Consider the following 27402-nt stretch of genomic DNA (forward strand, 5'->3'; position numbering starts at 1 on the left):
TTGTTCACTCATTCACAGGTTTGTACTGAGTGCTTTTATTTCCAAGAGATTTTAACTCTAAGTAATTTCTACACCCAATGTGGGGCTTGAACCCACAACCCTGAGATCAAGAGTCGCGTGCTCCACCAACCAAGATAGGCAGGTGCCCCTATTCTGAGTTCTGAATATCTGCATAGTGCTATATATAAGTTCAAGGGTGAGAAAGTAAGAGTAGAGCACTGAATTCATAGAACAGTAACAAATATAAATGGAAAAGATTGCAAGAGGAAGGAGGATGGGGATAGATGCAGTAAAATGATATTCAAAAATCTTTGACCAGTCAGTTCAAGCATTTAATATACTGTCTTCTATGCACTAGTGTGCCTGGGGCTGGTCCAAGTATAATCTCATTAACTACCCCAACCCCAGATTTTTTTTTTTTTAACCAAGCTTTTCTTAGAGTTCTCTTTTAGCTCTGGGGTCCAAAAGACTCCTAAGAAAGAGTGTGCTACCTGGCCTAGTGAAAAAGGGTATGGGACACCAAGAAGGGGATAACATTTAGTGAACTCCTCTTGTGCTCCAGGCATCACGCAGGATGCTTCTCGTATGTTAGTCCATTTGCTCTTTATGCCAGTCCTGAAGGATGGGCAGTATTCCAGTTTTACAGATGAGAGAACGGGTTCTGCCTGATGTCATAAACCAGGAGCAAGTGAAGCCAGGTGTGATCACAGGTTTGTCTCAAAGTCCAGGCTTTGTCCCAGGCTTAGAGACTTCAGGATTGTCCATAGAGAGACAGCCGTTGTGCTTTCCTGTTGAGTGTTTTGGCATTTCTAAATCTGAAAATGACCACTGAGAAGTATGGCAAAGAGATACAGAAAAAGAACGTTGGAAGAAGAATTTCAAAATTAGGAAGGAGCAAGATGGTCTAAGTCTGAATATAAATTCATGGTAGAGGTCTCATCCAGTTTCTTAGTTCCATTTGTGAGTGATTTGAGAAGAAATCCTCACAGGATATTCTATAAATTGGAGTGGGTGTTGGATATCGAATATCTTTTCTAATACCATTAAAAAAAAGAAGAAGTTTTAAAAACCTTTGAACCAGTCTGAAAGAAAGAAAATCCTCAGGACCTCTCCCAGGAGAACTTGCAGTCAAAACCCTGGAGATGGAATGTTCCTTCAGGAACAGCCCTCTGATCAGTTGGTTGTTACTGTCTTGGGGACTTTGTCTCTAAGGCCCCCCGGAGTCTCCTATGTCTCTGGTCCCGCATTTTTTTTGTCACAAGTACCAACTGACTTGCAACCTCAGGCTTTCATGTTCCCTTGGATCGTTCTTATACTGTGGGTCACTTTTGTATGCATACGTTTTGTGTATGAGTGAAAGTGCAAATGAAGGACAAATAAGGACCTCATCTCACTTATGATCTTAGGGAAATGTGTCAGAAGGGACCTTAAGGAAACTCCTGGCTCCCAGCTTTTCATTTCTCACGTGAGGAAACTGAAGGCCAGTGAGCCTCAAGTGTTTTCCCTCAAGTTCCGAAGTCACCTGCTAACAGAGCTGCCATAAAACCAGGCTCTCCAACTCTGTCTGCCAGTCAGAGTGGACTTTCTCTCGCAGTGGCTGTTGTCTTTCTTACGTGTTTGTCTTCATCCGTAGATTCTTCAGAAACCGAGCCCGGAACTCAAGCACCAGCTGGCTGCTTTCTCCAAGCGCGTCGCTGGCGCAGTGACTGAGCTCATTCAGGCCGCCGAAGCCATGAAAGGTAGGCCGCACTCTCGCGCCGAGCGAGTACAGCGAACTGAGTACAGGCTCAGTGCCGCGAACTGAGCAGAGAAACCACACAGCCAGCCCAGGCCCCAGGGAAACAGTGAGGTACTTTTTTTTTTTTCCTAAACAAATGGGAATAGAGTTAGATTTTAATAATAAAATTATAATAATAATTATAATTATTTGTTATATTACCTCTTTGTTTCAGGAGGTTATAGCCTCCTGAAACAAGGCTTTTTTCCAGTCTTAGCATTAAGTACTTCTACCAAAATGGTATGGTCCGTCTGGAACTCCTCACTTCTCTGAGGGGTGTCGCCATTTATTTTTATCTGTGTTTTCCTTCATCAGAATATTTTTCCTTGTTCGCATAACACACTTCCTGTTTAGGAAATGATGCTGTCTGGGTACATTGTTTGCACACCCCTTCATGGTGGCATTAGAAGCAGTCACCTCACCAGAGAAATTCAGTTTCCCTTTGTTTGAGTTGAGGTGAATGGCTCTTTTCCATGAGTCCCCAGGAAGAGAATGGCAAATCTGGAAGGTCAGCAAAGTCTTCAGTCTCTTAGAAATGGTTACTGGCATTCGTGAGCTCTAAGTGAAAAGTTAGAGTAAATCTCGAGCTGGCCTTGGACCATGAGATCCCGATTTTTGAAATTCTCATTGAGGACTGTGCTGGGGCTGTGTACATCTGCCTAGAGAAACAGGAGCCCACAGGAGCTCCCCTGACCCCAACCGATCTCTGTGAGAGCCAAAGAGATGATCGCTCGGCACCATGCCACTGGTAGACTTACAGAGCTTCCCTGCATGCCAATCCAGATACTGTTTGTAGCAAAGCCAGTGCCCTGTGGTCACAGCTACCAAGAATGACCCTCTTTGGACTGATTTTAGGAACAGAGTGGGTGGATCCGGAAGACCCAACCGTCATTGCAGAAACAGAATTACTGGGGGCCGCAGCATCCATTGAGGCTGCTGCTAAGAAGTTAGAGCAACTGAAGCCAAGAGCAAAACCAAAAGTGAGTGTCCGTGTGTGGCTGCTTGTCTGGTGTCACTGGGTCTTCCTGCGGACGGCTGTGAGATAGAGCTTGGTATGCCTCGGGAGGCTTGTCTCCTTCCCTGCGGTTAGACTCCCAAGCTGCCCACCTGCTCTCCCCGCCCGGCACCTTTGCACAGGGTATGGAGAGAAACACAGAGGTGGATCCTTCAGGTTAACCTCCCAGAAAAATACCTGTGGGTTATCCAGAGGAAGAACCCGGGCATTTACAATCCAAGTTCAGTTCCATTCCGTCTAAAGCAGGTGTTGGGTGCTTATTATGGAAAATCCCTGTCCCTGAACTTGATGCCATCACCCTCCCATTGTCTGGTTTCCATAATGTAATGCAAAGAGCAATGCTGTGGGTCTCTCCTTTCCTTAAAATCGATAGGACAACGTGGACCTCAAAAGTGGATCTGGTGACAGACTTTGTCAGTATGTGCTGGAGGCTGTGGTGGGCTGGTCTCTTTCCTCGTCTGTGTGTGTCATCGGGATAAATGTTTAAAACTTAAGAGCATGAGTAGATATGAAGAGAAAGGGCCATTTAAAGAACTATTTTAAGATTGGGCAGCAGGGAGGACAATGATTACACAAAAGGACAGTGAGCTTGTGCTCCAGGGGTAAAGCCCAACCCTCTTAAGCTCTTACCTATCCCTCCAGGCCCTCCACCACCAGCCCCCGTGATTATCTTCAGAAGATGGTAGAGCTAGAGGAGACCTCTTTCTCTTCCTATCAAGCAAGTTATGGCACCTATAACCTCACTTCCCTTCCAAGGACCCAAGGACCTTAGGAAGTAAAATCTGGTTTTGCCCTCAGAAAAGTTGGATCCCTCAGATTACATATGCCGAAAACTCTACCTTTTTTTAATTAGACCAAAGGATGGAGTCTGAGCACTAGAATATGCCACACCCCTCAAAAGCAGAGCCTGGGTTCATGTTGTGTGGAAAGTAGACATGAGCAGGTAGTGAATGTATGAACCTTGGGAACCTTCTTAAAACCATGAAATTCTTCAAGCCAGTCTTCTAATAGTTGCTCTAGACTTGGTGAAGGCAGTCTTTAAATTTCTCATCAAGAGGTAATTTGAGAGTCATGGCTTCTGACCTGGGGGTTTACCAGGGTTCGCTCCACTAGCCTCTAAGCTGAAGGTCTTAAGTGGTCTGAAATGGTCCAGGTTGTTCTCAACAAGCTTAAGCAAGGAGTGTGTGTATAGGGACAACTCCCATTTTCTGTCTGTGTCTTTATTTCTGCTTTGTAAATCAAGTTAATCACAAATGGAAAATTACTTTCAGCTGAGAAGCAAACAACCATTGACTAAGATTTAGAGGCTTTGTGCGTAATTGGTTTTTCCTCTTCCTCATCTGATTTCACACAACAAGCCTCTCCTGGAAAGCTTCCGTCTGCTAATGCTGAAGTCATGTCATTTGGCACTGTTGTGGAGAATTCGCCTGGTGCTCCTGTAACATTAGCGCTTTGCCGGGTCCTGAGAGCTCCTGTTTCGATCCCTCTCCGTCTGTCCTTTTGCAAGATCCCTCGGAGCTCTGTCTCTGAATCCTAGTTGCCCTCTGTCTAGCCATTGATTCACCTTAGAATTCTTGAGCTGAAAATACAAGTCATTAGAGGCCCTACCTCATAGAATAAATGTTGTTACAGCAATTAAATGAGATAATTTAAGAACACAGTGCCTAACTTAATAAGCAGTAACTGTACCACCATCACTGAAACTATGCTTCAGAGACTTTTATCTACTACCTCCTCGGAGAATGCCTGCAATAAAAATTATTCCATAGATCCATGAGCTGATGGCCGTAGCAAAAAGAAAACAGAACAAAAGGCTCGCATTGACTGAGTACCGAGCAGGAGCCAGGCAGCCTTCTAGGTGCTTTGCATGGATTAACTCATCTGGCTCTTGCAGCAAGTCCACAGAGCAACACGTATTTCCATTCCTGCTCCATGCATGCAAAGTCAAGGGCACAGTAACCTTGCCAGAGTCAGCAGGCTTGGCGGAGCTGGAAGCAGTGGATGTGGGCTCTGGGTGCGGAGTCCATTCACCCGTGTCCTTTGGGTCTAGCCAGTAGTCAGAGGCTGTTGTAGCCCCCCAGAGGAAGTTTGGGGTTTGCCTGTACCCTTTGAGCTATTAATGCCTCTTCTGGGAAGCTGTGTCGAGCTGCAGGACAAAATCCAGAGAGAAAGAAAGCTCTGTGTGTCAGGGAAGCCTATTCCTTGTAGCCTCATTTGTAGGAAGAAGATAGATATGACCCGAGTGTCTCTTTGAAGAAAAAGTACGCAGCCATCTAAAAGAATGGTTGATAGGACTGTGTCCTATGAAGAAGATGCTCATGGCATCAATATAAAGTAAAAAAAGAAAAACACACGGGATGCAGAATGATGTGCTCATTATGGTTACAACTCTGTAAACAAAAACTTGCATACGAAGGAGACAGGGAGATGTACAAGGGTGACCGTGGAATTAAGGGAGGGCCTATGTTTTAACCTTTTATAAAGCAGTGTTTTAAAAATAACAGCACTTAAAAAGTGCTGAAGTGGGCCAGGGGGGCACTCCGTGCCCTGCCCTGGGATCATCAGCCTTTGTATTGACAGTCTGGGTCTTCACACAAAGCCAAGAAATCCTTCTGGGAAGGTCAAAGTGGACATAACTGTTGATTCGAGCCCCTTCCTTGGGGATGTCTACTTTAGGGCACTCCCGTCTTCATGTGAGGAAGGGTGCTTCGTACTTCATGAGAGCCCGAAAGTGATCTGAAGCCTTACTCCACCCAATGACCAGAGGCTTCGGCCACGTGGGTTACAGTATCTCTAAAACCATTCTAAAGAAACCATCAGCCCAAACTATGGTTTTTGTGCCTGTCTCAGAGTACCCTCTGCTTTGTGGTAATAACCATGAAATGAAACAAAATATCTTTCTTGCCTTCACAAAGGAATTTATGTCCCTAGTTGAAAAAAAAAAAAAAATGTCCAATCTGACCCCACCATCAACCAGTCTTTTGTGGTTAACCAGTTCTCTCCAGGCCCTTCCATAACTGAAATAAGGAAGGAATCCTCAGGATACTAGGAATAAGCATTTGCTCTCACATTCCTCTCCCTATAACTACACACGACCACACAAGCCCTCAGCACAGAGCTGACAATGCTTTCCTTTGTAACCGTGGGGCATTTACACTGCTTTGAAGAATAGTACTGGGGAAGGGCAATGGGTTTTTGGTTTTTGGGGGGTTTTTTTGTTGTTGTTGAAATTATTCTGCTCCCCACATTCTCAGGTCGCCTGTTTTAAAAGTAGAATGCTTCCTGGTTTATGAAGATGATTCCTGGTATATTCCCAGCTCAGGACCTTAAAATTTAAGCACCTCTTTTTGCCTGGAATCTCCCAGATGTGAATAACAAATTCACACCATTAGCTCCACTGTTTGCTTGGGAAGATGGCAGGAAGGCAAAAGGGGAAGGTCGGTGAGCTCTGGTGCATGAGCCTGTGATGTTGCCAATGGCGCCGTTTCCACACGTACAAGCAGCCTGTGCTCCACAGACAGGTAATGGACTTCCTGCCGTACGTACGGTGCCTGTTCTCGAGCCCAGTGCAACCTGGATGCCTTTTCTGCAGGCCTCTGTGTGATATGTTTGATATATTAGGTTGTTATTTAATCCAACTATATATCAAACATATTCCTACAGTGTCTTGCCCTGTCTCCGGGGGTTCCTAATATAGCTTATAAAGCAACAGGAAAGAACACGTTAAAATCACAAGCAGATTTAGAAGACGGGGTGCTCATTCCCTTTCATGATGTCATATTCCATTTTTTTTTTCTTGTAGCATGTCAGTACTGCTAGATTCTTTTGTTTGTTGTAGAAACAAATCATAATTATGGATGTGAGATACTCTGTGTAGCTTAGTTTTGTGCAGTAATGAATCCTTAAGGGATATGCTCAGTGGAAAAAAATGGAAGGTTCTAGCCCATGTTTGTACCATGGGATAAACATCGGGATTATCAGCCCTAAACACATCCAGACATTGCATCGTACTTCACTTTTGTCCTGATCCTCAGCTTTGAAATTAGTCCTTTTCTTAATCAAGTTTTCTGCAAAAATGCAAGCACAGATCAACTCTCTGTAACTTTCCCTTCCACCCATAGCATCACAATGTATAAACCGAATCGGCCATACCAGCGGTAGGGAGTGTGAGTCACTGTGCTTTATATACACTTGCTTAGGACTGCATGTATCTAATACAGATAATGCAGTGCAGACCGTACTCTGTCTGTTGAATTTCCTGTAAGAGGTTAACTGGTCAGTAGAGGTTGGTCACATTTAGAATAAGCTGACAATAGCCTAATTGGGTGCAAGAGGAAGTTTGGGATTATGAAACATTTTTTCTGGCACACAGCAGCCTTCTTTGGTTGGCTTTGACCTCCTCCCCCTGGAGGAGCCTGCAAAGAATGTGTGCGTTCATTCTGATCTCTCTCGACAAAAGATTGTGAGCTCTGCTTTCTGGAAAGAGCACTATGGTGCCCATAGCTCAGTTCTTTGGAGCAGAGAAGCAGTGCTCCTTTAACAGCACGTCTGCGTGCATGCATATAAGCAGTGCCCCACATGGATGGCGAGCCAGTGGTTTGAACAAATGAGTCAGGAAGGCTTCCCCTGGTTAGGTCTGGAAGCCATCTCCATGTTGCGGAGCCCAGCTAGCGTGTGTGCGGAGCTCAGCTAGCTCATGTTCCCGGTGACCCCTGCCAGTGGTGGAGCTGCTCTTGTCACACCCTCCGCAGACATGTAGAGGAGTCAGAGCAAAGGAGCTTACGATGTGGTGGGTGTATCTGATCAAATACTTGAAAGCATTCCATTATCCTTTTTGTCCGTGCTTCCTAAGTAAACATGCAGGTGACTTTTCTGAAATCCCAATGATCTTGAAGGATTTTTCTGCCTAACGGAAGTAGCAATTAAAAGGTCATTTCACTGATACTACTTTTCATCCAGACAAACAAACAAACAAATGCCCTAATGAAACAATAGGTACTATAGGAAAACCAACTCCCAAGATCCTAATTGTGCAAGCTTGGACCTTTTCTAATGGATGCTGCACGAACACGCATTACTCCTTATCTGGGTACAAAGGCTGGTCTCTCCCCAAGTGGCAGGCAAAACCACTTGGCACTGCTTTCTCTCTGTCATCCACTTTGACTATTTACTGTTTCCCTGGACCTTTCGGGGGGGTGAGACCAGATTGGGGCTCTTGGCAGGTCTAGTTATTCTAAGAATTTTCCCATTTGTAAATTTTCATTTATAGTACAGGTGAGGGTCTTGAAGATAACCCACCCATGGGGCCTCTACAAGAAAAGCTGGTATGGCCCTTACAGTTGAGTCTTTGGGTGCAGACTGAGGTCTCCCCCACCAAGGCACCTCTTCCCTCAATTCCAGAAGCAGACCGGGAGCAGCCAGACTCACTACAAAAAAAAGGAGAAATGTGGCTGCCTATTCCACTCACACTTCGAACTGGCCAGAAAATGCTTCCCTGGTGTGGTGGGAGTTCTTGGTGTTGGCCTTCTTGTTTCCCTCAAGGACATTTAAATTATATGCAAAATGTCCACACATTTAAAGAATATGTCCAAAGGGTTTTCTTAAGTTTCAGATGGGCTACGACCTGGTTTTGAGTAGCAAGCATTCTGCAGACTTTAAGAAACACAGAGCAAAGCACAGCTCCTAACTGGAAAAATGGCACCATGCGTTGTGATGCACTTTTTTCCACCTGTTGTGAGAAAACTGACTGTTGTGTTTATCTGCTCTTAGCAAGGCAGTCCCTTAAAGGAGGTTTTCAGGGAGGAAGGCCGACCTCAGGGCAGTGACCTTTGAGCCTTGTCCTCTGGGTACCCTCACCTCCCTCACCTTCAAGATCATTGTGGGGAGGAGCTGCAGGGATGTAATTCACAAACAAAAGACCAAGTGAAAGGACCACAGACAGAAGCATTCTTCTTCTCTGCGGTATATGCCCCAGAATCTGTTAGAGAGGAGGTTGGCAAAGATGCTGCAGGAGGGAGACAGGGCCTCTCCACAGAGGAGACCGAGAGAAGAAGGCAGAGAAAAAGTAGTGCCTGGTTATTTTAGCCAGCACCTTCTTAATGAAGAAAGGTTTCATTTGGAATTGTAACACATCCGAACTAACGGACTGGGAGAGTTGAGGTTCCTCCTTAAGCTACTAACAGAAACCTGATGGATCCCTGGAGAAAGGCAGCGACGGCTTAAGGTCACGTGGTCAGAACGGGCAGGTCGCTGACTTAGAGCCCAGAGGGCCCATCTCCTGTCTCGGTGTCGAGGGAGAAGCTGGAAGCAGCTCCAGTCTGTAGCGTGTATTAGTTGATATTCTGTTCAAATTGGTTTATGGCTTTTATTTATGATAATTTTAGGCTATCATCAGAAATGGCAGTTAGAACCTTTCTCCAAATTATGAGTCAAAAATGATCCTGAGAGAGAAAAACTAGCTTAGCCCGAAGTCTAAAAAACTGTTTTTAAAACCATAAGAGTTGTAATGAGCACTGGGTGTTACAAGCCAGTAATGAACCATGGAACACTACATCAAAAACTAATGATATACTGTATGGTGACTAACATAACATAAGAAAAAAAAAAGTAAAAAATAAAACCACAAGGAATATATGTAGTGAGGGAAGTAATAATAAAATTAGTTGCGAGGAGTTACTGAGCATTTACTGTGGGTCAGTATTGCTTTCTGTATATTTATAATTTACCTATAGCACCCCCATCAGAGAGGTAGGAAGGAAGGCAGGTTCAGGAAATGAATGAATTACTGCAAAGATTATGTCCTCAGAATCCCTAAAAGGCCAAAAGGCAAAATATAAATGAGGAACGACCTCCCCTCTCCCTTCCGTCTGTCCCCCTGCCACTCCTACCCCAGTGGAACTCAAGCTCCTGAGACATTAGACAGATCAGAGCAAGAATACCAGCAAAAGAGTGCCTGGGCCTTTCTCGCAGCTACCAGAAAGCCAAGGTGAGGCTAAGTCCATCCTCTGCAGGAGCTTAGTGGGCAGTCCAACAACGACAGCTTCCGAAAGCGGGTGGTGAAGGGGCCAGTGGCCTTCTCCCAGCGGAGGGGAGCAGGGGAAAGGTCACTGAACAGGGGAGGAGAGGACAGATTCAGCCCTCGGAGGCCGTAGCTAACACGTTCATGAAGCAGAGCAGAGTCTTAGTTGGTACATTTAGGACTCTTTCCCCCGGTGCTGCTTTGCTAAGAGAGCCCCCTTGCACAATGCTGGGAGTGCCGTTTACCTCTGTGGACACCTGGGGACGTGTCACAGCCGGCTGTGGATGCAGTTGCGGGGTGCAGGCAGAGCATACAAGTAACGGCCCGTGGCCTTAAACAGCGCAGGAGCCAGTGCCTTGATGCTCGTGCCTTCCTCCCCAAGGGACTCAGAATGGACAGTTCCTAATGTGGATGCTTACTCGCTGCGTTTCTCTTGCTGCAAGCATGTAAATTGCCCCCTGGCTGAACTCTAGAACTCCCGAGACTCCTTCTGAATGGATACATTCATTCGGCAAACATTTATCATGTAGTCTACACTGCCTGATTGTGTGCTGGAGAGACCACATCCGTTGGGTAAAACACAGTCCGTGCCCTGGAAGAGAGGACAGGCTGGTAGGCTTGGGTTAGCCGGGGTCTGTTTTCCTTCACCCAGGCCAGCATTTCCCGTGGAGCAGCCCACCTTTATCAGAAAGGAAGATTCCCAGGCCCCGCCTCAGACCTGTTGAGATACAATCCGCATCTTGAACCAGATCCTTGGGTGATTGTGAGGGAGGGCTGTCTGTTCATTAGCCCACTTAATAAGAGCGTTTTCTTAAGTTCTTGGCGCCCTGGGTCTCTGGATACTTCTGGGTCTCCTTGTGGAAGCTCCACGTTACTATCCTCTTTGTTCCCCATCTCCCAGCTACAGTGGGGCTTCTTCTGTTAACAAATCCTGCAGTTTCATTGTGATCCTTTTCTGTAGGAAAGTCCTTTGAAAGCCAACCCATTCCATTTCTCTCCTCTTCTGCAATGCCGTGGAGCACCTTTTTAGCTGTTACCGTCCTCCTTCCAGAGGCCATGGCATGTGCTGGTGGGAACCAAGCAGGGGGGCACCCCTGACAGGGACACCTCGACATTTCCGAGTCTCCTTGGCTCAGGGAGAATCCCATCTTTTAGGCTATAAGTTGTGTATGGCATGAGGAGACACCTGGTGTTGACATTTATTTCCAGCAGGAGAGAGAGGTGGGTGTTTTGTCTTAGTTTTAAACCTGGCCTACGGTGTCTAAACATTAGCCCTCCGCCCCTAGAGCCATCCCATTCAGCTTTATTCAGCCCTTCTTGGTGCTTTTTAGTCAGAGCAAATATCCCCCAGAGATGCGGCTTTCTGCCATGTCCTTTTTAAAGCATAGAGATGTGATGGAACAAAAAACAAAAATTCACCAGCGGACATTTATACCAGTTGCCATTCCAAGAAGAATCTGTGGGTGTCAAAAATATTTCCAAACTGAGTATCTATTTCAAGTATGTGTTCTAGCGGGGGGCGGGGGGAACCTTCAGGGCAACGGAAGACGTGGGCGAGGCCTGTCAAATTGGTAGGAACAAGTTGATTCTATTAGATCTACCCCATGCTTAGAGTTAGCACTTAATTTTAAGAAAGTCCCATTTTTGTGGATCCTAAAATTTGGGAGATCAGAAATCTGATGGGGTACTCCACACACCTTGGAGCCCACCAGAGACAAGGATCTGGGACACATTAAGAAGCCACCATGAGGGATGCCTGGGTGGCTCAGTTGGTTAAGTGGCTACCTTCGGCTCAGGTCATGATCCCAGCGCCCTGGGATCGAGTCCCACATAGGGCTCCTTACTCTGCAGGGAGCCTGTTTCTCCCTCTGCCTCTGCCTGCCACTCTGCCTGCCTGTACTCTCTCTATCTCTCTGACAAATAAATAAATAAAAATCTTAAAAAAAAAAAAAAAAAAAAAAAAGAAGCCACCATGGGCTTCCGTTTCCTCTGCCCCAGTGGAAGGGACCCCTGATGGGTTCAGAACTTACCTGGTTTCCCCTGGTACCTTAATCTGTTACACGCTTGAGTTTCTTTTGTAGAACAACTTTCCAAAAAGGCTCTTAATTCAAGTTCGCCTAATGCAGTTTCCTTGGAGCCTATGTATAATAGCATCTTTTATGCCAGAGTGTCTTATAATGAGTTGTTTTTCTATTTCAGTAACCACATTTTATACTCCACCAGTCCTATAAGCTCCCTCCTCCAGAATGAATCCACTGCAACTGAATCCGTTTCTGTCCTGAATGCTCCTAGAGCAAGAATTTGTCAGATAAGAAAGAATATATGGCTTCTGTCCACAGACTTCTAAAATGCTGGCATCATTTGCCAGAGTCCCTAGATGGGCCCTGAAATGTTATTTTGATAACACTGGAGTTGTGAAAACAAAAATGAGCTTGGCATCTCTCATAGTTCAAGATGCGGCAGTAAGGAATAGGAACTGGGGGGAAAATGTATCTATGTATCCATCCCGCCTGATGTTTCGCATGGAACCATTAGTGGCCAACTCCGAGCCTCTGCTACAAAGTTGGTCCTCCCTGATGCCCCACGGGCAAGCAGGCTAGTAAAAACATATCCTCATGGAACAGAGAGGCTGAGGTTTAGATCTGGTTTAGAGTCTGAATTCATGTCGCCATATGACCATGTCACAGCACTCTACCTCCCTGAGCCTCACTTTTCTCACTGTGAATATGAGAATGACTCTACAGTAGAATATTTGTTTTCCTCTTGCTTGGTAAGAATTAAACAAGGAACATACCTGGACATGCCTAACAAAGAACTTGGCACATAGTAGCTGCTGTTAAAAACATAGCTGTTGTACAACATTGTGAATGTACTTAATGCCACTGAATGGTCCACTTAAAATTGGTTCAGAGGGTAAAGTTTATCTATTTTTTGGCACACAAAGAAAAGTATTGCTCTAGCTGACCATCGTTGCAATGCCTGAAAGATAATAGCCCCATCTTCAACCTTTTATAATCAAAGGGGAACTTAACCCTGCTTAGGTTCATACAACGTGAGTGCTGAAGGGACCTGGAGGGCATCTAGTCTGACCGCCCCAGATGGTGAGTCTGCATCCCAGCCAGCCCAGGACCAAGGTCCTTGCACTTGCCGCGCTTACCAGCGCTGCTCTCCAGCCTCCCGGCTTGTTCTGCTGGCACGGGGCACAGTGCTGGTGAACTTGGAGCAGAGCCCTCACAGCCTGACAGCACCTGCATGTGGTGGTCAGTGTCCTTCCCCAGGTGGAGCTGGGCCCTAGACTTCCGGGGGACTCTACCTCCACGTCATGTCGCCTCAGTGTCCTTCCCGCCTCTGGTGATCTGTGGTTGGTACAGAACTCTCCCTGCTCAGCCACAGAAATGGCAAATGCTTTGTCACGTTTGTTTTTACAAATACGAGAAAAATAAGGCTTTTCACAACTCCTAGCCACCTTTCCTTTCTTCAACCCAATTTTTGAGCTTTAGGCTCTGGAAGAGTGTACCACCACCCACTCCTTGGGCTTTGATGAGGGATTATTTAAATTTTCGTTATTGATGCCAACAGGACCATTTGAGCATATTTTATTCACAGTGAATTTGTGTCTGTTTAAAAACTCTGGTCTAGAAAAATAGTCTGTCTTGGAATTTCCTGACTGGAAATTGGTGTCGAATGCCACCGCTAGCAGCTTGTACCTTTTAGAATTGAGGTAGTGGGAGGCAGCAGATGGAGAGGCGTTTTGCCAGCTCTGGCCTTTCTACCTGGGTGTGGTTTGTCAACAAAAAAGTCATAAACGGATGAAGAGCCAGGTGACCAAGCAGTAAGTAGTTTGGCAAAAAGCGCCCTTCGTGGATGCGAACGGCATGTGATGTCATTTTCTTCTGTTCTAGCAAGCAGATGAGACCCTGGACTTTGAAGAACAGATTTTGGAAGCTGCTAAGTCCATTGCTGCCGCCACAAGTGCCCTGGTCAAGTCGGCCTCGGCAGCCCAGAGGGAGCTGGTGGCCCAAGGAAAGGTGGGTGAGCCGCGCTGGCCAGCTGCTGGGACATTCGGACAGTGTGAGTCTCTGAGGACCAAAGAGAAGGTGGGAAGGCCTGTGGCCTGGCCCCCCGGGCAACCATTGCTGAGCCTTCCCTCCCTGAATTGCCCATGTCTGCCCCACTGAAATCTCTGCTTAAACCTAACATCCAGAATGAAGGGTTTGGCTTCTGGGCCAATTATCTCCTTCTTGTTAGAGAAAGCATCCCGTTCCAGGCAGTGATCAGGCCCTGAACAAGACATTTATAGTCCCACTGTATGTGAAGCTATTTAAAGATGTAAACTATCATATTTTCCTAGTGGATGGCTCTGGGAGCACCAGAGTCAGGGGCGGCATAATACAGTTTTCCATCTCCAACGACTCCGTCCGTTCTTCGGGGCTCTGGCGAAATGCTGTCCAACTCTGCCCTTAGCATTTTCCTGAGCCCGTTGTTCAAAAGACCAGTCTGGTTTTAAAACCTGAGATTTCTTTGATGGGCCTGACCCCCAGTCATCCATTTCATCTGCATTAGCATGAAAGCATAGTTCTCTTTCGGTGACCCGAGGATTAATAGTATATTAGACTAATGCTGGGTATGGGAGGGTCTCCCAGTTTAAAATATTCCGCGTGTTGTTCCCATACACCATGGAATTTGACTCCATCCAAACTGCATCTTGTGGAGAGCCTCTCAGATCTGGAGGCACTACAGAAATCCTGTCAGGCTGTGGGTTTGGGGTTTGGTCACCGTAATTGTCAAATACTTCTGTTTGATATTAAAAGGCTTTTGCCGTCCACATACAAATAGACAAATACGATTGTGCCTTGACCTCACAACTTGTAATACGGACAGGAAGTTATGTCCAACCAGTGGCCATCCATCTTCCTCCATGAAGTCTCCTGTGAGCTAAAGTTTGTCCCAATCCAACCCGCGTACCACGGCTCCTCTTTCTAAGCCATTGTGTGCTGTATTGTTTGCTATTATATATATAATATATATGACGTGTGTATGTTTGTTATTATATATATAAAATATCTATGTTTGTCTCTCCACTGGCATGCAGTCTGCATAACTTCTCCGTTATGCCCTGTAGATGCAACAGAGGGCTGACCTCACCTAAGTACTTGTTGACCAATCAGTATGTAAAGACTAAAAATGGATCATTGAGAAGAATATCCTACCTAAAAATTTCAGTACCTTGATAAAGGGCCAACTGTGAGCCAAATTGCTAGGTTCTAAGAGACTCTAACTTGCTTATACATTTGTTGAATATATTCAGGCATTTAGAAGGTTGGTAAAGGTGGTTCCACAGGACTAGAGTGAACTATAGGCTTACAGACAGGACCTTGGGGTTTTATCTGATGTTCATTGAGCCTTGGTATGGCACCTAATAATTGACAGATCCCTAATTCCATATTCAAATTGAGGTACTCCCTCTGACCTCTGCAGGCACCTCCCACCATGTAAAGGTTTTCCCTCCCAAAGCTGTACCCTCTGCATCTGGACAGAAAATGTTTCACTTGTTGATGTAATTTCTAAATAGAAACAGAGATCATCTTAACGTCCAGCTTCCTACTTCTCTCCTGACCCCTGACAAAATAGTCTGTATTTCCTTAAGGCAAGGGTCTGCCATCAACTACGCTGAAGGAAAGGCACCAGCTGCTTTCCCCAACCCCCCCACCCCCATCACCTGCCAGAAAGTCACAATGTGGCTTTAGGGTGAGTGATCAGGAGAGATATAAGTTTCCCTGGGCCCTTGAAAGAAGAGGCCTCCATGGCTCCTACGTGTGAAATGGAGAAAGGTCAGCAGAGGAAAGAAGCATGGGAGGACAGCCCTGATCCATCATTCCTGAGCAGCTGGCCCAGAAACACTCTACGTAGCAACAAAATGGTGGCCATTCTGAGTGTTTCAGATGAAGACCCCGGGGCCCAGAGGGACCCCAGCCAGGATGTGCAGGAACAGACTTGGAGGGACAGAAATGGTGTTAGTGCTGTCTGTCTGATGAGATGTTTTCCTCTCTGGTTCCAGGGTGAGGTAGAGCCTGGGAGGCTGCAGGTCCCCCTGCGCCTCCCAGGGCTCATTACAGATTTCTACCCTCCACTCTCTAGGTGGGCTCCATCCCCGCCAATGCTGCCGATGATGGACAGTGGTCCCAGGGGCTGATTTCTGCCGTGAGTCACCTTTTCCTTCCTTCCCGTTTGCTTTTTGGATTCCCGGAGGGAGGTTTGGGCCATGGGTCACTTCTCTACTGACTGTCCCCAGGCCCGGATGGTGGCAGCTGCAACCAGCAGTCTCTGTGAGGCGGCCAATGCCTCCGTTCAGGGACATGCCAGTGAGGAGAAGCTCATCTCATCTGCCAAGCAGGTCGCTGCTTCCACGGCTCAGCTGCTTGTGGCCTGCAAGGTGAAGGCCGACCAGGACTCAGAGGCCATGAGGCGGCTACAGGTAATGGTCACTGATGCTGGTGGGAAAATACTCCTGTTGGAGCGGGTAAGTGTCGCCAAAGGGGACAGTCTCACTTCCTTGGCATGACCCACCAGGCCTTCCATCAGCAACTCTGTCCCACGTTTCTCATTTTCTACTCAGTACAGCCATGCATCCTACACCTGCCCCAGCAAACTGACATTCTCCATGTGTGCCTCTGGTCTCATGCCTTGGGGCCCTCGCTCACCCAGAATGTCCTGGCCCTCGCCACCAGCCCCACCTGGTGATCTCCTGCTTGTTCTTTGTGACTCATCTCCAGAGTCACCTCTTCTGGGAAGCCCTCCCTGACTGCTGTGTGTTGAGCAGTTGTTCCCTCCTCTCTCCTGCCAGAGTACTTGGCCAGACCGCTCTTATGGCTCCTGTCACTGGGGACCGCCATGTTTATCTTTAGAACAGCCTTTGAGAAGGCTATGAATTTCTTAGGTGCAGGTACCATGTCTTTATCTGCACATCTCTCACACCTGAGGTGGCACCTATTCCAGTAGGGGCCCTCATGCCCTGTTTGTGAAAGAAAGGAGAAAAAGGACTGAGAAATTTCTAGAAGACTGTGGCTGAAGTTTCCCAGAGCCCAGAGAATGTGCTCATGATGAAAGTTATAATCGAATCCCTCCCAGTGCACATGAGTTTTCCTGATTGTTTTAATCACAGAGAAGGAAGTGTTTGGATGAAAAAAAAATCACAGAGGCTCAACCTCTTCACATGTCAAATGTTACCATTTTTTTTTCTCTTCCTCTTTCTATGTCTATACAAAATAACTGTCTGCTTGTCATCATAGCAAGAGACATTCTGCTTTTTTTCCACTTGACGTTTTATCATACATAGCTTTTTATTTGAAGAAAAAGCTTCATAATTTCTCTATGTAAAGCTAACTGGTCCATGCTCCATGAGTCTCATTTTTGATGATTGCATGATACTACATCACCTGATTATGCCAGAATTTCCTTATACTGTGGACATTTTGTTTCCAATTTTTTAGATTTCCTAGATATTAGAAGTGTTAGAATGCAGACTATCTATATGGATGAAAAAAATTTTATATGTCATGAATAAAAACATAAATGGCAGAAATGTTTGGACAATTTCACCGACATTTGGGACTCTCATTTCATTTTGAAAGTCCAGAAGTGTGTTTCTGATGCTCGGTCCTCCTGAGTCTCCCTCCTTACCAAAATTCAACTCCTGGGATAAACCCAGGGGGGAAATGGGGAGTTACATGTCAGTGAATATGTGGCTTGGGGGCTTGGGGAACACTTCTGGGGAAAACATCCTGAGTTAAGGGAGACCTGGGTTCAGGTCCTGCCTCTGCCATGTATTAAGTTCATGATCTTAACACAGATCACTCAGCTCTCTGGGCCTTTATCCGCCTCAGCCGTGGAATAATGATAGAGATGCCCAAACTGGCTCTTATGAAGGTCAAGAGATGTGAACATACTTGTATGAGTCCCGAGGACTTACACGGGCAAAGCACGGTAGCGCTCCTTGTCATCGTTACCAATGTAACTGGGTGCTGCAGTGTCACCTCTGAGCCCCTTGCTGTGACCCAGAGGTTCTCCGGGACCACCCTGATCTGTGTCCAAATCCCCGCTCTGTAACATACTAGCTGCAGGGTCTCAGAGAAATAACTCAACCCATTTGCTGTATCAGGTAACTACAACGGTGACCTCTGACCTCATAAAGCTATTTTGAGAATGAACTTGTCATATATTAATTGGCATTTCCTTCCCTTCTAGTGCAAGCCCTCATGGTCTCCATGGGTCACTTTAAATCACCCACCAGATGAGCTAGTCACTTTGACAAGAACTCAACTTTCTGATGGCTCATCCCCGTGCACAGTCCTTGACTCTGAGGGGGACTGGGCAAGGACTATGGGAGGCTTAATGAAGCCTGGACCACCGTTAAAAGAAAATTTCAAACCTCAGGGGGCAGACGACAAGTCCCCAGAGCCATGCTTCATGCTCATTAAGAGTAAGCCATTTTGGGCTATAGCTCTTACGAAAAATCTAGACTTCGCATTGGAAAGCTTTTCTTTACCTGTCTCTAGCAATGGCCTGGAGCCCTGCTGTGCCTCTAAAAACATACCTGTCTATGGGGGCCCTAGTTACTGTGGGGCTCCCAGCACCCCCGTGCAGGGTGAGGCTGTGCTTTCCTACCCTTCATTCCCTCAAGGAGCATTCAGTGGGCGCCAGCCCCGGGCACCCACTGTGCCAGCTGCTAGGGAGGCAAAGACAAAAGACATGGCCTCTGCCCCTGAGTTACTCACTGTCCAAGAGGGAGAGGGATACAGGTGTGGGAGAGGCCACACAGAAGCGTGCACAGAGCACTCTGGGAGCGCTGTGGGGAGCTGTGGGTAAGACCACAGCAGACAGAGAAAGTGCTGTCTGAGCCAAGACTTTGCGTTTGTCTTAATTGGTTGGGGCAGAGGGAGGTAGTGTTCTAGACCAAGGAGATGAGCCCTGGGCATGCTTCTGTTAACACACATTTCACACTGGTACAGTCATCTGTTTTCATAAGTAAAATCCCCCCTCAGAAATCTGTGTTCCTTGGGAGCCAGGAACTGGATCTCATTTCTCTGTGAATGACCTAAGGTTAGGTAGGTGCCAGTGTTGGTGAAATCGGTGGACGGCTAGACAGACATATGGAGTCTAACGACAGAGAAATTCTGTATTATCATTGGATGATAGGAAGATAAATTGATTCAGAGTTCCATGAACTGTACTTTCATGTCTGTTCTTGCTGAATCCAAATTGGCTGTTTCTAATGATATAATATATGTTTTTTCCTCCCTCTCCAGGCAGCAGGAAATGCTGTGAAAAGAGCCTCAGATAATCTTGTTCGTGCGGCCCAGAAAGCAGCATTTGGCAAAGCTGATGATGATGATGTTGTAGTGAAAACAAAGTTTGTAGGGGGCATTGCTCAGGTTTGTGATTAAATCCAGACATGTTTACTCCAGAGATGGGCATGGTGTTCTAACAGAGATACAAAATACCAATAGCTTAAACAGGATGGAGATATTTCTGCTTTGTGAAATAGTCTGGGTGTAAGCAGTCTATCAGTGGTGTGCTGATTCCTTTGTATCTGAGCCCCAGGCTCCATCTGCCTTATTACCCGACCATCCCTGAGATGTTGCCTTGGCCAGTTGGCTCAACATGGGTCAGTAACCACCCTCGCTTCCTCTCACGTGCCATTGGTCAGGCCTTAGTCACATGCCCAACCAACCCAGCTGCAAAAGATGCTGGGAAATGTAGTATTCTTTCCTGAAGAGCCCTGTGCCCAGCCCAGATCAGGGATTCTGTTATAGAAAAGGGGAAGAAGAGAAGTTGGAAGACAATAGTATTATCGTTTAAATAAAATGATGGATTTGGAGCTACTACCCCACTCCAGGTAGTTGGCCCTACAGAGAGAATGAATGGTAACCCCATAACAGAACTTATATAAGGATAAACGGGCCTCTGGCCTATAAGGATTACATTCTTGAGCATGGTAGTGAGGAGCAAACTTGAGGAAATTAAGCCTGCAGTTTGGGGTATGTGTTGATATAAATCCATTATACAAGAATGGTTTTCTTTGCTTGCTGGAGGGGAGGGGGGCCGGAGAGATGGCGTGGCTGAGTGATGGACATTGGGGAGGGTATGTGCTAAAAAAAGAACGGTTTTCTTTCTTTTTTTTTTTTTTAAGATTTATTTTTTAAGATTTTATTTATTTATTTGACAGAGAGAGCGCACAAGTAAAGGGAGTGGCAGGCAGAGAGAGGGGGAAGCATTTCTTTCAGACTCTCTTTCTTGATACACTAGTTCCATGAGAAGTTCCACAAAGAAGGGTCGCTGATCAAATAAGTGTGGGAAATCCTGCCCTCTTCACCTCCACCTCAGACTCCAGATCATCACAGTGATCATGAGCCTAGGAAGGGCTCCCAAAGGGCCCACAGGAAGGAAATCTATCTGCTTTCTTGAACACAAACTTAACCTTCTTCACCTGATATCTATTAACTAATATTCCTAAGATCAAATCTTAGAAGCATGAAACAAATATATGAACACTGTCACATGGTTAAGGACTCCAGCTTTAGATTTAAGAACACTTGGCCAGGTCCTGCTCCACCACCTGGGTGTTCAGGGAAGTGGACCCACGTCTCTCAGCTTCAGTTTCCTCATTGGAAAAATGGGACCCTTGATAGAGACGACTTCACCGTGTTGCCAGGAAGACGATAGAATATTCCACGTGAAGTGCTTTACACCGTCACCTGATGCATAGTAGGGGTGCAGTAGATGTGTGCTATTAAATCAGTGGCCAGGAGTCAGCTTATTTTCGTGGGTCATTGGTCTCAAAACCCAGAATATGGCCCAGAAGCTGGTCTCCAGAGCTAAGATACTTACTTACTCCCGGTATCTTGCTGTGTCATCCTAAAGTGGAGGCTGTGGGAGCTCATGGGACAGGCAATGGAGTTGGGGAGGGTGATTTCCTGGAAGGCTTTAGATCCATCCAGCTTGTTGCTTTCCTTCTAGATCATTGCCGCTCAGGAGGAAATGTTGAAAAAAGAACGCGAACTGGAAGAAGCAAGGAAAAAACTGGCCCAGATCCGCCAACAACAGTATAAATTCCTACCCACTGAGCTGAGGGAGGATGAAGGATAAGGCCAGAACCAAGATGGCGTGCCCCAGGGGAGAGCCCTGCAAGAACTGGACAGACAGTGTTCCTGAGAGGCTGGGCACTTACCTGGAAACTGCCTGCCTCCCCCTGGGGCCAACCCAGAGCCAAGTGCTCATTCTCACGTCTCTGTCCTGTAGGGCACCGGCTGCATGATCGTGATGTCACACGGTACAGTGTCCCACCCACAGCTCCTTCGCCACCTCCCCTCATGCCTCACCGTATCTCAGGAGAGAGGGACACACGTTTCGTGAACTGTTACCAAAAAAGAGAAGTCAGTATTATGTCGTTCTCAGACACTTTTGCTTTTTGTCGGTCCTTCTCTAGGCCCCACTCCTGGGCCTTCTGTGAAATCTTAAGAGGAAAAAAAGAATGGCTTGGGGAAAATCACTGATGTCCTAGATGTTATTCTCCCTATCAGGAGAAGATGGAAGTTGGAGCTGGACACAGTAAATAAAAGCCAGAAACGTAAACCAGTGTGGACTCCAGGAGGGCAACTTAGGTCCTTCTGTGTCTCAAGCACTGGCTTCCCCAGAGGGTGGAGAATTCCTGCTCCCATTTGCACGCTTTCTTGCCTCAGTGTGTAAGCTCCTTGTACAATCTAGACCCGTCTTGTATTCAGAAAATCGAACGATGATTTTTTTTTTCCTCCGTAATCCAAAGGGCAGGAGTACAGGGGACTGCCAGGGCTTGGTGAGCAGGGGCTGTAATAAAATGTGTGGGCTCCTTCCTCTGCAGAGCTGTTTCCGTTCATACAAGTCCGCCCACACAAACCTGCCGCCTCCTGGTGACAGTCCTCCGAAGCATTCGAGGTGGGGATTCAGCTAGAATAAAGCCATTCTGTGCTGACTCCCCCTTCCCAGTCCTCCATTGGCTCCTCTGCTTTCCCAAAATGGTTAGATTTCAGGATTGCAAGGCATCTCTTTCAAAATCCGTCACCTGTCCTGCAACCCAAAATGGACCTTTTTTCTGTGTCTCTGTATGCTTAAACTCTGGATGCATCCTACAATCCATGTGAACCTTTAACAAGATGGTTGTGCTGACCAGTGCGTCTTACAAGTAAAAGCATGTGGTATTTCCAGAGTCTGTCTTCTGGACGCCACCCTTGAGGATTTCGCTCACCCCCCCTTCTCTCTTTTTTGTTCTCCTTTCAGAGCCCTTTCCTTAAAAGGGCATTGTAAGATCTTGAATTTACCTTTCATCTGAGCCTTTAATCAAGACAGTTCATGAAGGATGAATGGCTTGTGGAATAGATCCTAATGCCAGGTAGCAAGTGTTTTTGAGAGAATTCTTGAGGGGAAGACAGTGGGGATGGAGGCGCCTGAGGGGAAGGCAGTGGGATGGAGGCACGTGGGTTTTGAAGACAGCCATTCTCCACTGCCCTGTAGTAATGTGGTGCCCCATCTCCTGTCTCATCCACAGTATGGCTTCTGGATTCCACCCAGGGTAAAAGTGGGTGCTCTGGTCCTCCAACATGGGCCTGCTTTAGTAGACTCTAGCCCATGTCATAGTTGTAAATTTTAATGAAACTTGTGACCATGTCCCATATATATGAGAGACTTCCGAGTGCTACACAGAGAATTTCTTTTCCAGACAAGTAGGAAGTTAGAGGAAATACAGTGCAAATAACAAGCAAGTGGAGAGAGGATATAGGGCACTGGAGGAGATGGGGGCCCCAGCTCTGAAGAGAAGGGAGCAGCAGAGCCCTGGCCTCTCAGGGAGAATCTAGCGCACTCTGGGCTCTCCCTGAATATAGCTAGTACAACCCTTCATCCCTGCTCTGGGCTGTAGCCCCGCACCCCTCAGAATGAAAACTGAGGGACCCATGGACAAGGGGTGGGGGTCTCCCCGAGAGACATTCCACGGGTGGACACAGGGTGCTTTTGGAGGCCATTCTCAAACCGGAAGGCTCAGAGTCAAGGTGTGTTAATGGCCTTGTGTAGCAGGACCTGGAAAGCCCCTCCATGGCCCACCCTCACCATATTTTCTTCCAGACTCTGTATGCGCTTCTCCCCTGTCCATGTCCCATGTCACTTCCTGGCATCCTAGGAGCCAGGCAGGGATGGGCAGTGAGTTCTCTCTACCCCAGAGTTGTTGAAAATCTCTATTGCTTTTGATACATAAAGTCCTCCGGAGATAGGCCAGTGGAAAGACCTGTCCTTGACAACTTGAGAGAACAGGCGTGGATTGAAATTTATTTTTATAGGACCTGTATGCATAAGCGCCTGTCTCGAGGGTTCTTCTGCTAGGAGCTTGGAGAAGCTGGTTCCTGGTATCGCCAGGCGCGGTGCGGGTTTTTTCCTTGTCCACACTGCATACGTGTATGTGAATGGCCTCACAGCTGCCTTGCTCTTTTCCCATTTCATCAAATGGTTGAAAGACTGTGTTATTTCATAAGCACGTGACCCCCAAATGGCATGACAGAGGCTTCTGGCTCTTCAAAAAGAGGTAATGCAGATAGGAGTTGCATGTGGGGTGTGAGCTTTCATTTAGGAGCATCTAACAAGAGGATGGTTTCAAGGTAAAAATTGTCCCAGCCTGGAGCATAGAAATGCTTCTCTCCCTGTCAAGGAAGAGGAGCAGCCTTGCAGCCTCCGGCTGAGCTTCGTGTCCAGAAATTTCTGTCTCGGAAGGTCAAAAAAGGAACCAGAACTGACCTCAGAACCGCTCAGTGATGTGGGGGTTTAGATTTTGCTTGGTGCTGCCTTTCAGAAGGTTTGGGTAAGGATGCTTGAAGCCGCATTCAGTTAAGGACCCTTGCTCAAACTCTGCTGGTGTCCCAGCAGGTGTGGTGGGGGTAGTCAGCGTGAGCGGTACCACGAGGCCTGGGCAGCTGCACAGTCAGGTGTCCTGGGCCCTCTGGCCACCCACAAAGGAACCACCTGAACCACAGCAAATGCTCTATTGTGGAAAACTCTTCGGGCTTCTCAGAGGCTTTCCTTCTGTGCTTTCTGGGTGTTTCATCAGTCCGTGAGTTTCTTGCAACCAAAGCCCATTCCTCATTTATCCATGTATAAATACCAAAATTCACCACGCCCCAGGAGAGTGAACCCCACCACCAAAGCCATCCCTGAGCCAAAGGGAACCAGGCTGCAGGGACAGGTATTTGCCTCCTCAGTGGCGAACCCCCACATCTCCCCCAGCTCTGAGGTTCTGTACTGTGGCAGGGCCTCTGGGGGTTCTGGCCTTGAAGCCCCAGCACGGACTATGAGCATGTTCAGTTCTCGGACCCCTGGAGAAAATGTCCCCTCTGCCAATCAAGGGAGTAGCCACCTCTGAGACTCCGAGGGGAGCCAAGAAGTTAGGGGCAAACGTTCCCTTCAGGTGAAGAAGTGAGCATTCAGAAACTCGAAGAGTTTAACAGCTGTTCTAGGGGTTCGGGGACCAAATCCCCAAGGTCTCTTCCAGGTGTTGGCCTCAGTAGGTGGCCTCAGGGGGAAGGTGTCTTCCCCCATAAGGTCCCCAAGTCCCTGAGACTACTGCTCCATCTCCCTGAGCATCTGCTTGCTGTTGATGGTCATTAGGAACAGGCACGTGACAGAGCTTCTGTTGAAAAAAAAGAAAAAGAAAAAAAAACGATGGAGAGACATTTCTTTTCTGGAAAAGAGATTGGGATCTGGCCTTCCTCCCAGCCCTCCAATAAGCCACCACGTCTCAGTCACCCTGTCAGCGTTGGCACCTCCTGGTTCCACAGAGCATGAGGCTGGGTTTCCCTCAGCCACCTTCTTACCTGGCTGCAAAATCTAGAAGCAAACAGGAAAGTTAAGCTCTGCCCTGTGTCCTAATGTCTTTATTGATCTGGTCGCATAAATTATTTTTTTTTAATTCACCAGAAATAAACTTTTAAAGGAATGAACCTGTGTGAGAGTCTCATGGGAATGGGGGACAGGTGGGGGAGGGGGAGCAGAATGTGTTCTTGTCATGGGAGAGAAACTCCACAACCCCGCACTTACCTGCCGTTTGTTAGAGGAGACGTGTGTGTGCGCACGTGACCGAGGCAAAGCCACAGGGACCTTGGGCTCCATATAGCTTTGCTCCAGAGAAATAGGCCGTGCGTAACAAGATGCGTGATTTTCCTCTGAAAGAAGCAGGCCTCCTGGACCATCAGCCTGGGGCTCGCTGACCATGGAGTTACCTCACTGGAAGGTTGTGCAGCTAAATACAGGGTCGGTATATATGCTGCTCTCCTGCCCTGACAGGGACCTGACCCTGGGAGATGACCCTCCCCTCTAACAGCCAGCGCAGAGATGCACTTTTTCCTTCCTGGAGGGAGGCCGTGCAGGCCGTCTGGCCAGGGTCCTTGTTTGGGGGGAAGCCAGACTCAGAAAAGTCCAGGCATTTTGAATCTGCAAGAGGGCCATATCAAAGAATCACCATGGCAACGGAGAGTGTCCCTGGTCTGTGTCACAACTAAGAGGATTATTTTCCCTCTTAAAATGGGGGTGTAGGATCTGTAAGCAAATCGGTGATTTTTTTTTTTTTTTCTATCTTTGAGTTGACAAAGATGGGGATGGGAGGTATGGTAGATGATGGCCAAGACAATGGTACAGTCCAGGAGGGAGGGAGGGTGGGAGGGGAGCGAGTGCTGCTGCGTTCTCCCAGGAGTGCTGGGGCTGAGCACACAGATACAGTAAGGCATGGGAGTGGCGGGCGAGGGACTGGAAGCTGTCTGTAGGAATCCATGTCCTCCGTGCAGCTCAATCAGATTGACCCACGCCGGGGACCTTCGATAAGGTTGAAAACACTTGAGCCAGGGCCCTGAGCAAAGAGGGCAGAGCCTTGGAGTTGGGACAAGGCTTCATGAGGAGCGGATGTGGCCTATAATGAATAGGAGTAGAGGAGTTTTCCCAGCAGAGAAGAGGCCAGAGCTGGCATTTGGGGCACTAGGGGCCACCCCGTGCAGAGACCTGGTGTATGCAGGGTGGGCAACTTAGGGGAACAGGGAGGAAGTCAGTGCGGTCAGGGCTTGGGGTAAATGGCACAGAGAGGAGGGTGGCCAGGAGCATGAGGGGCTCTGTGTCAGGCTGGAGCACTTAGAATTGTTATCAGATAAATCACTTTGCAGGAAGATCAGAAGAGAGATCCTGACCCCTGAGAATTCAGGATCAAAGCGTGGAGATGCACTAACGGAAGTCAGCAACTGGGGAGCAGATCAGGGCCCAGTCTCCTGGGCCCTGATCTGGAAAGCTCGGAGCAAAGGGAGAGGATGTGAGCCGAGCCTCTCCAGTAGGAGATGCCACTGTAAGAGGCACTGCTACCGGGAGTCGGGGCAGCTTTCATTTATCAGGGAATGGATGTGTCCCCTCTAGATAGCCAGTGCTTTCTGTACACTCACCACGTGCCAGGAACCGACCTTTGTTACCCCATGGGATCCCCACCCCATCCATGTAAAGCATGACACGTAGGCACTCATATTATTTTAGAGATGATAAGGCTGAGGCACAGAGAGGTTAGGTAACTTAGCCAAGGCCACACAGCTAGCCACAACTGGGATCTCCCAGCTGCTGTGTTAAGATCGCACAGCTAGTGAGTGGCAAAGGGGAGGCTCAAACTCCAGATTGTTTCCAGAGTTCGTGTTTTAACCAACAGTATATGGAGAACCTATCTAAACCTGGAAGATTGGCTAGAAATTAGGTAGGCAGAGGTAGGGAGAAGGAGAAGGGGTGACCAGAGAGAACGCAGGGGCACATGGCAGAGCCTGGGACATGCTAGAGGGGCTGCGGGGCCATGGGGACGGGGAGGATGAGGGGGGTGGGTACTGTGGAAGAGGATGGCAAGTCCTGAGGTATTTGTTGGGGGGGGGCGGGGGGGCAATCCCAGGGTTTCCTGAGTGAATGCCTAACAGCTTGTTCTGTAACACGCAGGTTACTAAGTGCCAGCTGTGGCTTTATTTCCACCTGGCGTGTCCAGAATCCTGGTCTAGGGTCTTTTCCTCTCAAACCACAGCTCTCTGTTGAGTCGAAAACCCCAGTGTTCAAGAGTGACTCATGCTGCAGAGAAATGTGACTGGGGGTTTTCAGTTGAACTTCTCTTCCCTGGACAGGATGTGATTGCAGCAGTTTTGCTAAGTGAACCCCCTAGAGGAGGAGCCCCCCAGCCACCCCCCCATACTATGCTGGCTGGCCTAGAGGTGCCGGCGGAAATGCCCTGTGGGGCTGGCACTGAGAAGGGCAGGAATGGCCTCCCCACACTTGCGGCCATGAGTTGCTTCCTGCCTGCTTGGGCCTCTCTCTGCTCTCGGTCTTACTTTTAGAAAGAGAAGTTTGATTCTGTTGAGCCCAGAACCAAATGTTGAAAACCGGTTTTCCCTGCTCACCCCCGAGTCTTTGGGCGCCCAGAGTGAGAAGGGGTTCCGACTGTGTTCTCAGCACCCTGATATTGCAGGGGGAGCAGGAAGGGAGTGGCGGATGGTCTCTGGGCATCAGGGAAGGTGG

At 47.6% G+C, this 27402-nt stretch overlaps 1 protein-coding gene across 2 annotated transcripts in view; it reads left to right on the plus strand.

Annotated features, from left to right (window-relative positions):
- LOC111153217 (talin 2) overlaps positions 1-21697 on the plus strand; it is a 194397-nt gene extending 172700 nt beyond the window's left edge. For both annotated transcript variants that reach the window (XM_022512104.1, XM_022512103.1), the window contains 7 exons: positions 1634-1739; positions 2633-2757; positions 13713-13838; positions 15949-16011; positions 16103-16285; positions 19116-19241; positions 20827-21697. In XM_022512104.1, the coding sequence (XP_022367812.1) occupies positions 1634-1739; positions 2633-2757; positions 13713-13838; positions 15949-16011; positions 16103-16285; positions 19116-19241; positions 20827-20955 (858 nt within the window). In that variant the 3' untranslated portion in view covers positions 20956-21697. The remainder of the gene's footprint in view (positions 1-1633; positions 1740-2632; positions 2758-13712; positions 13839-15948; positions 16012-16102; positions 16286-19115; positions 19242-20826) is intronic.
- Positions 21698-27402: the final 5705 nt, after the last annotated feature.

This window comes from Enhydra lutris, unplaced genomic scaffold, assembly GCF_002288905.1.
Source record: "Enhydra lutris kenyoni isolate GAN:26980312 unplaced genomic scaffold, ASM228890v2 scaffoldscaffold31, whole genome shotgun sequence".
Taxonomy (NCBI): Eukaryota; Metazoa; Chordata; class Mammalia; order Carnivora; family Mustelidae; genus Enhydra; species Enhydra lutris.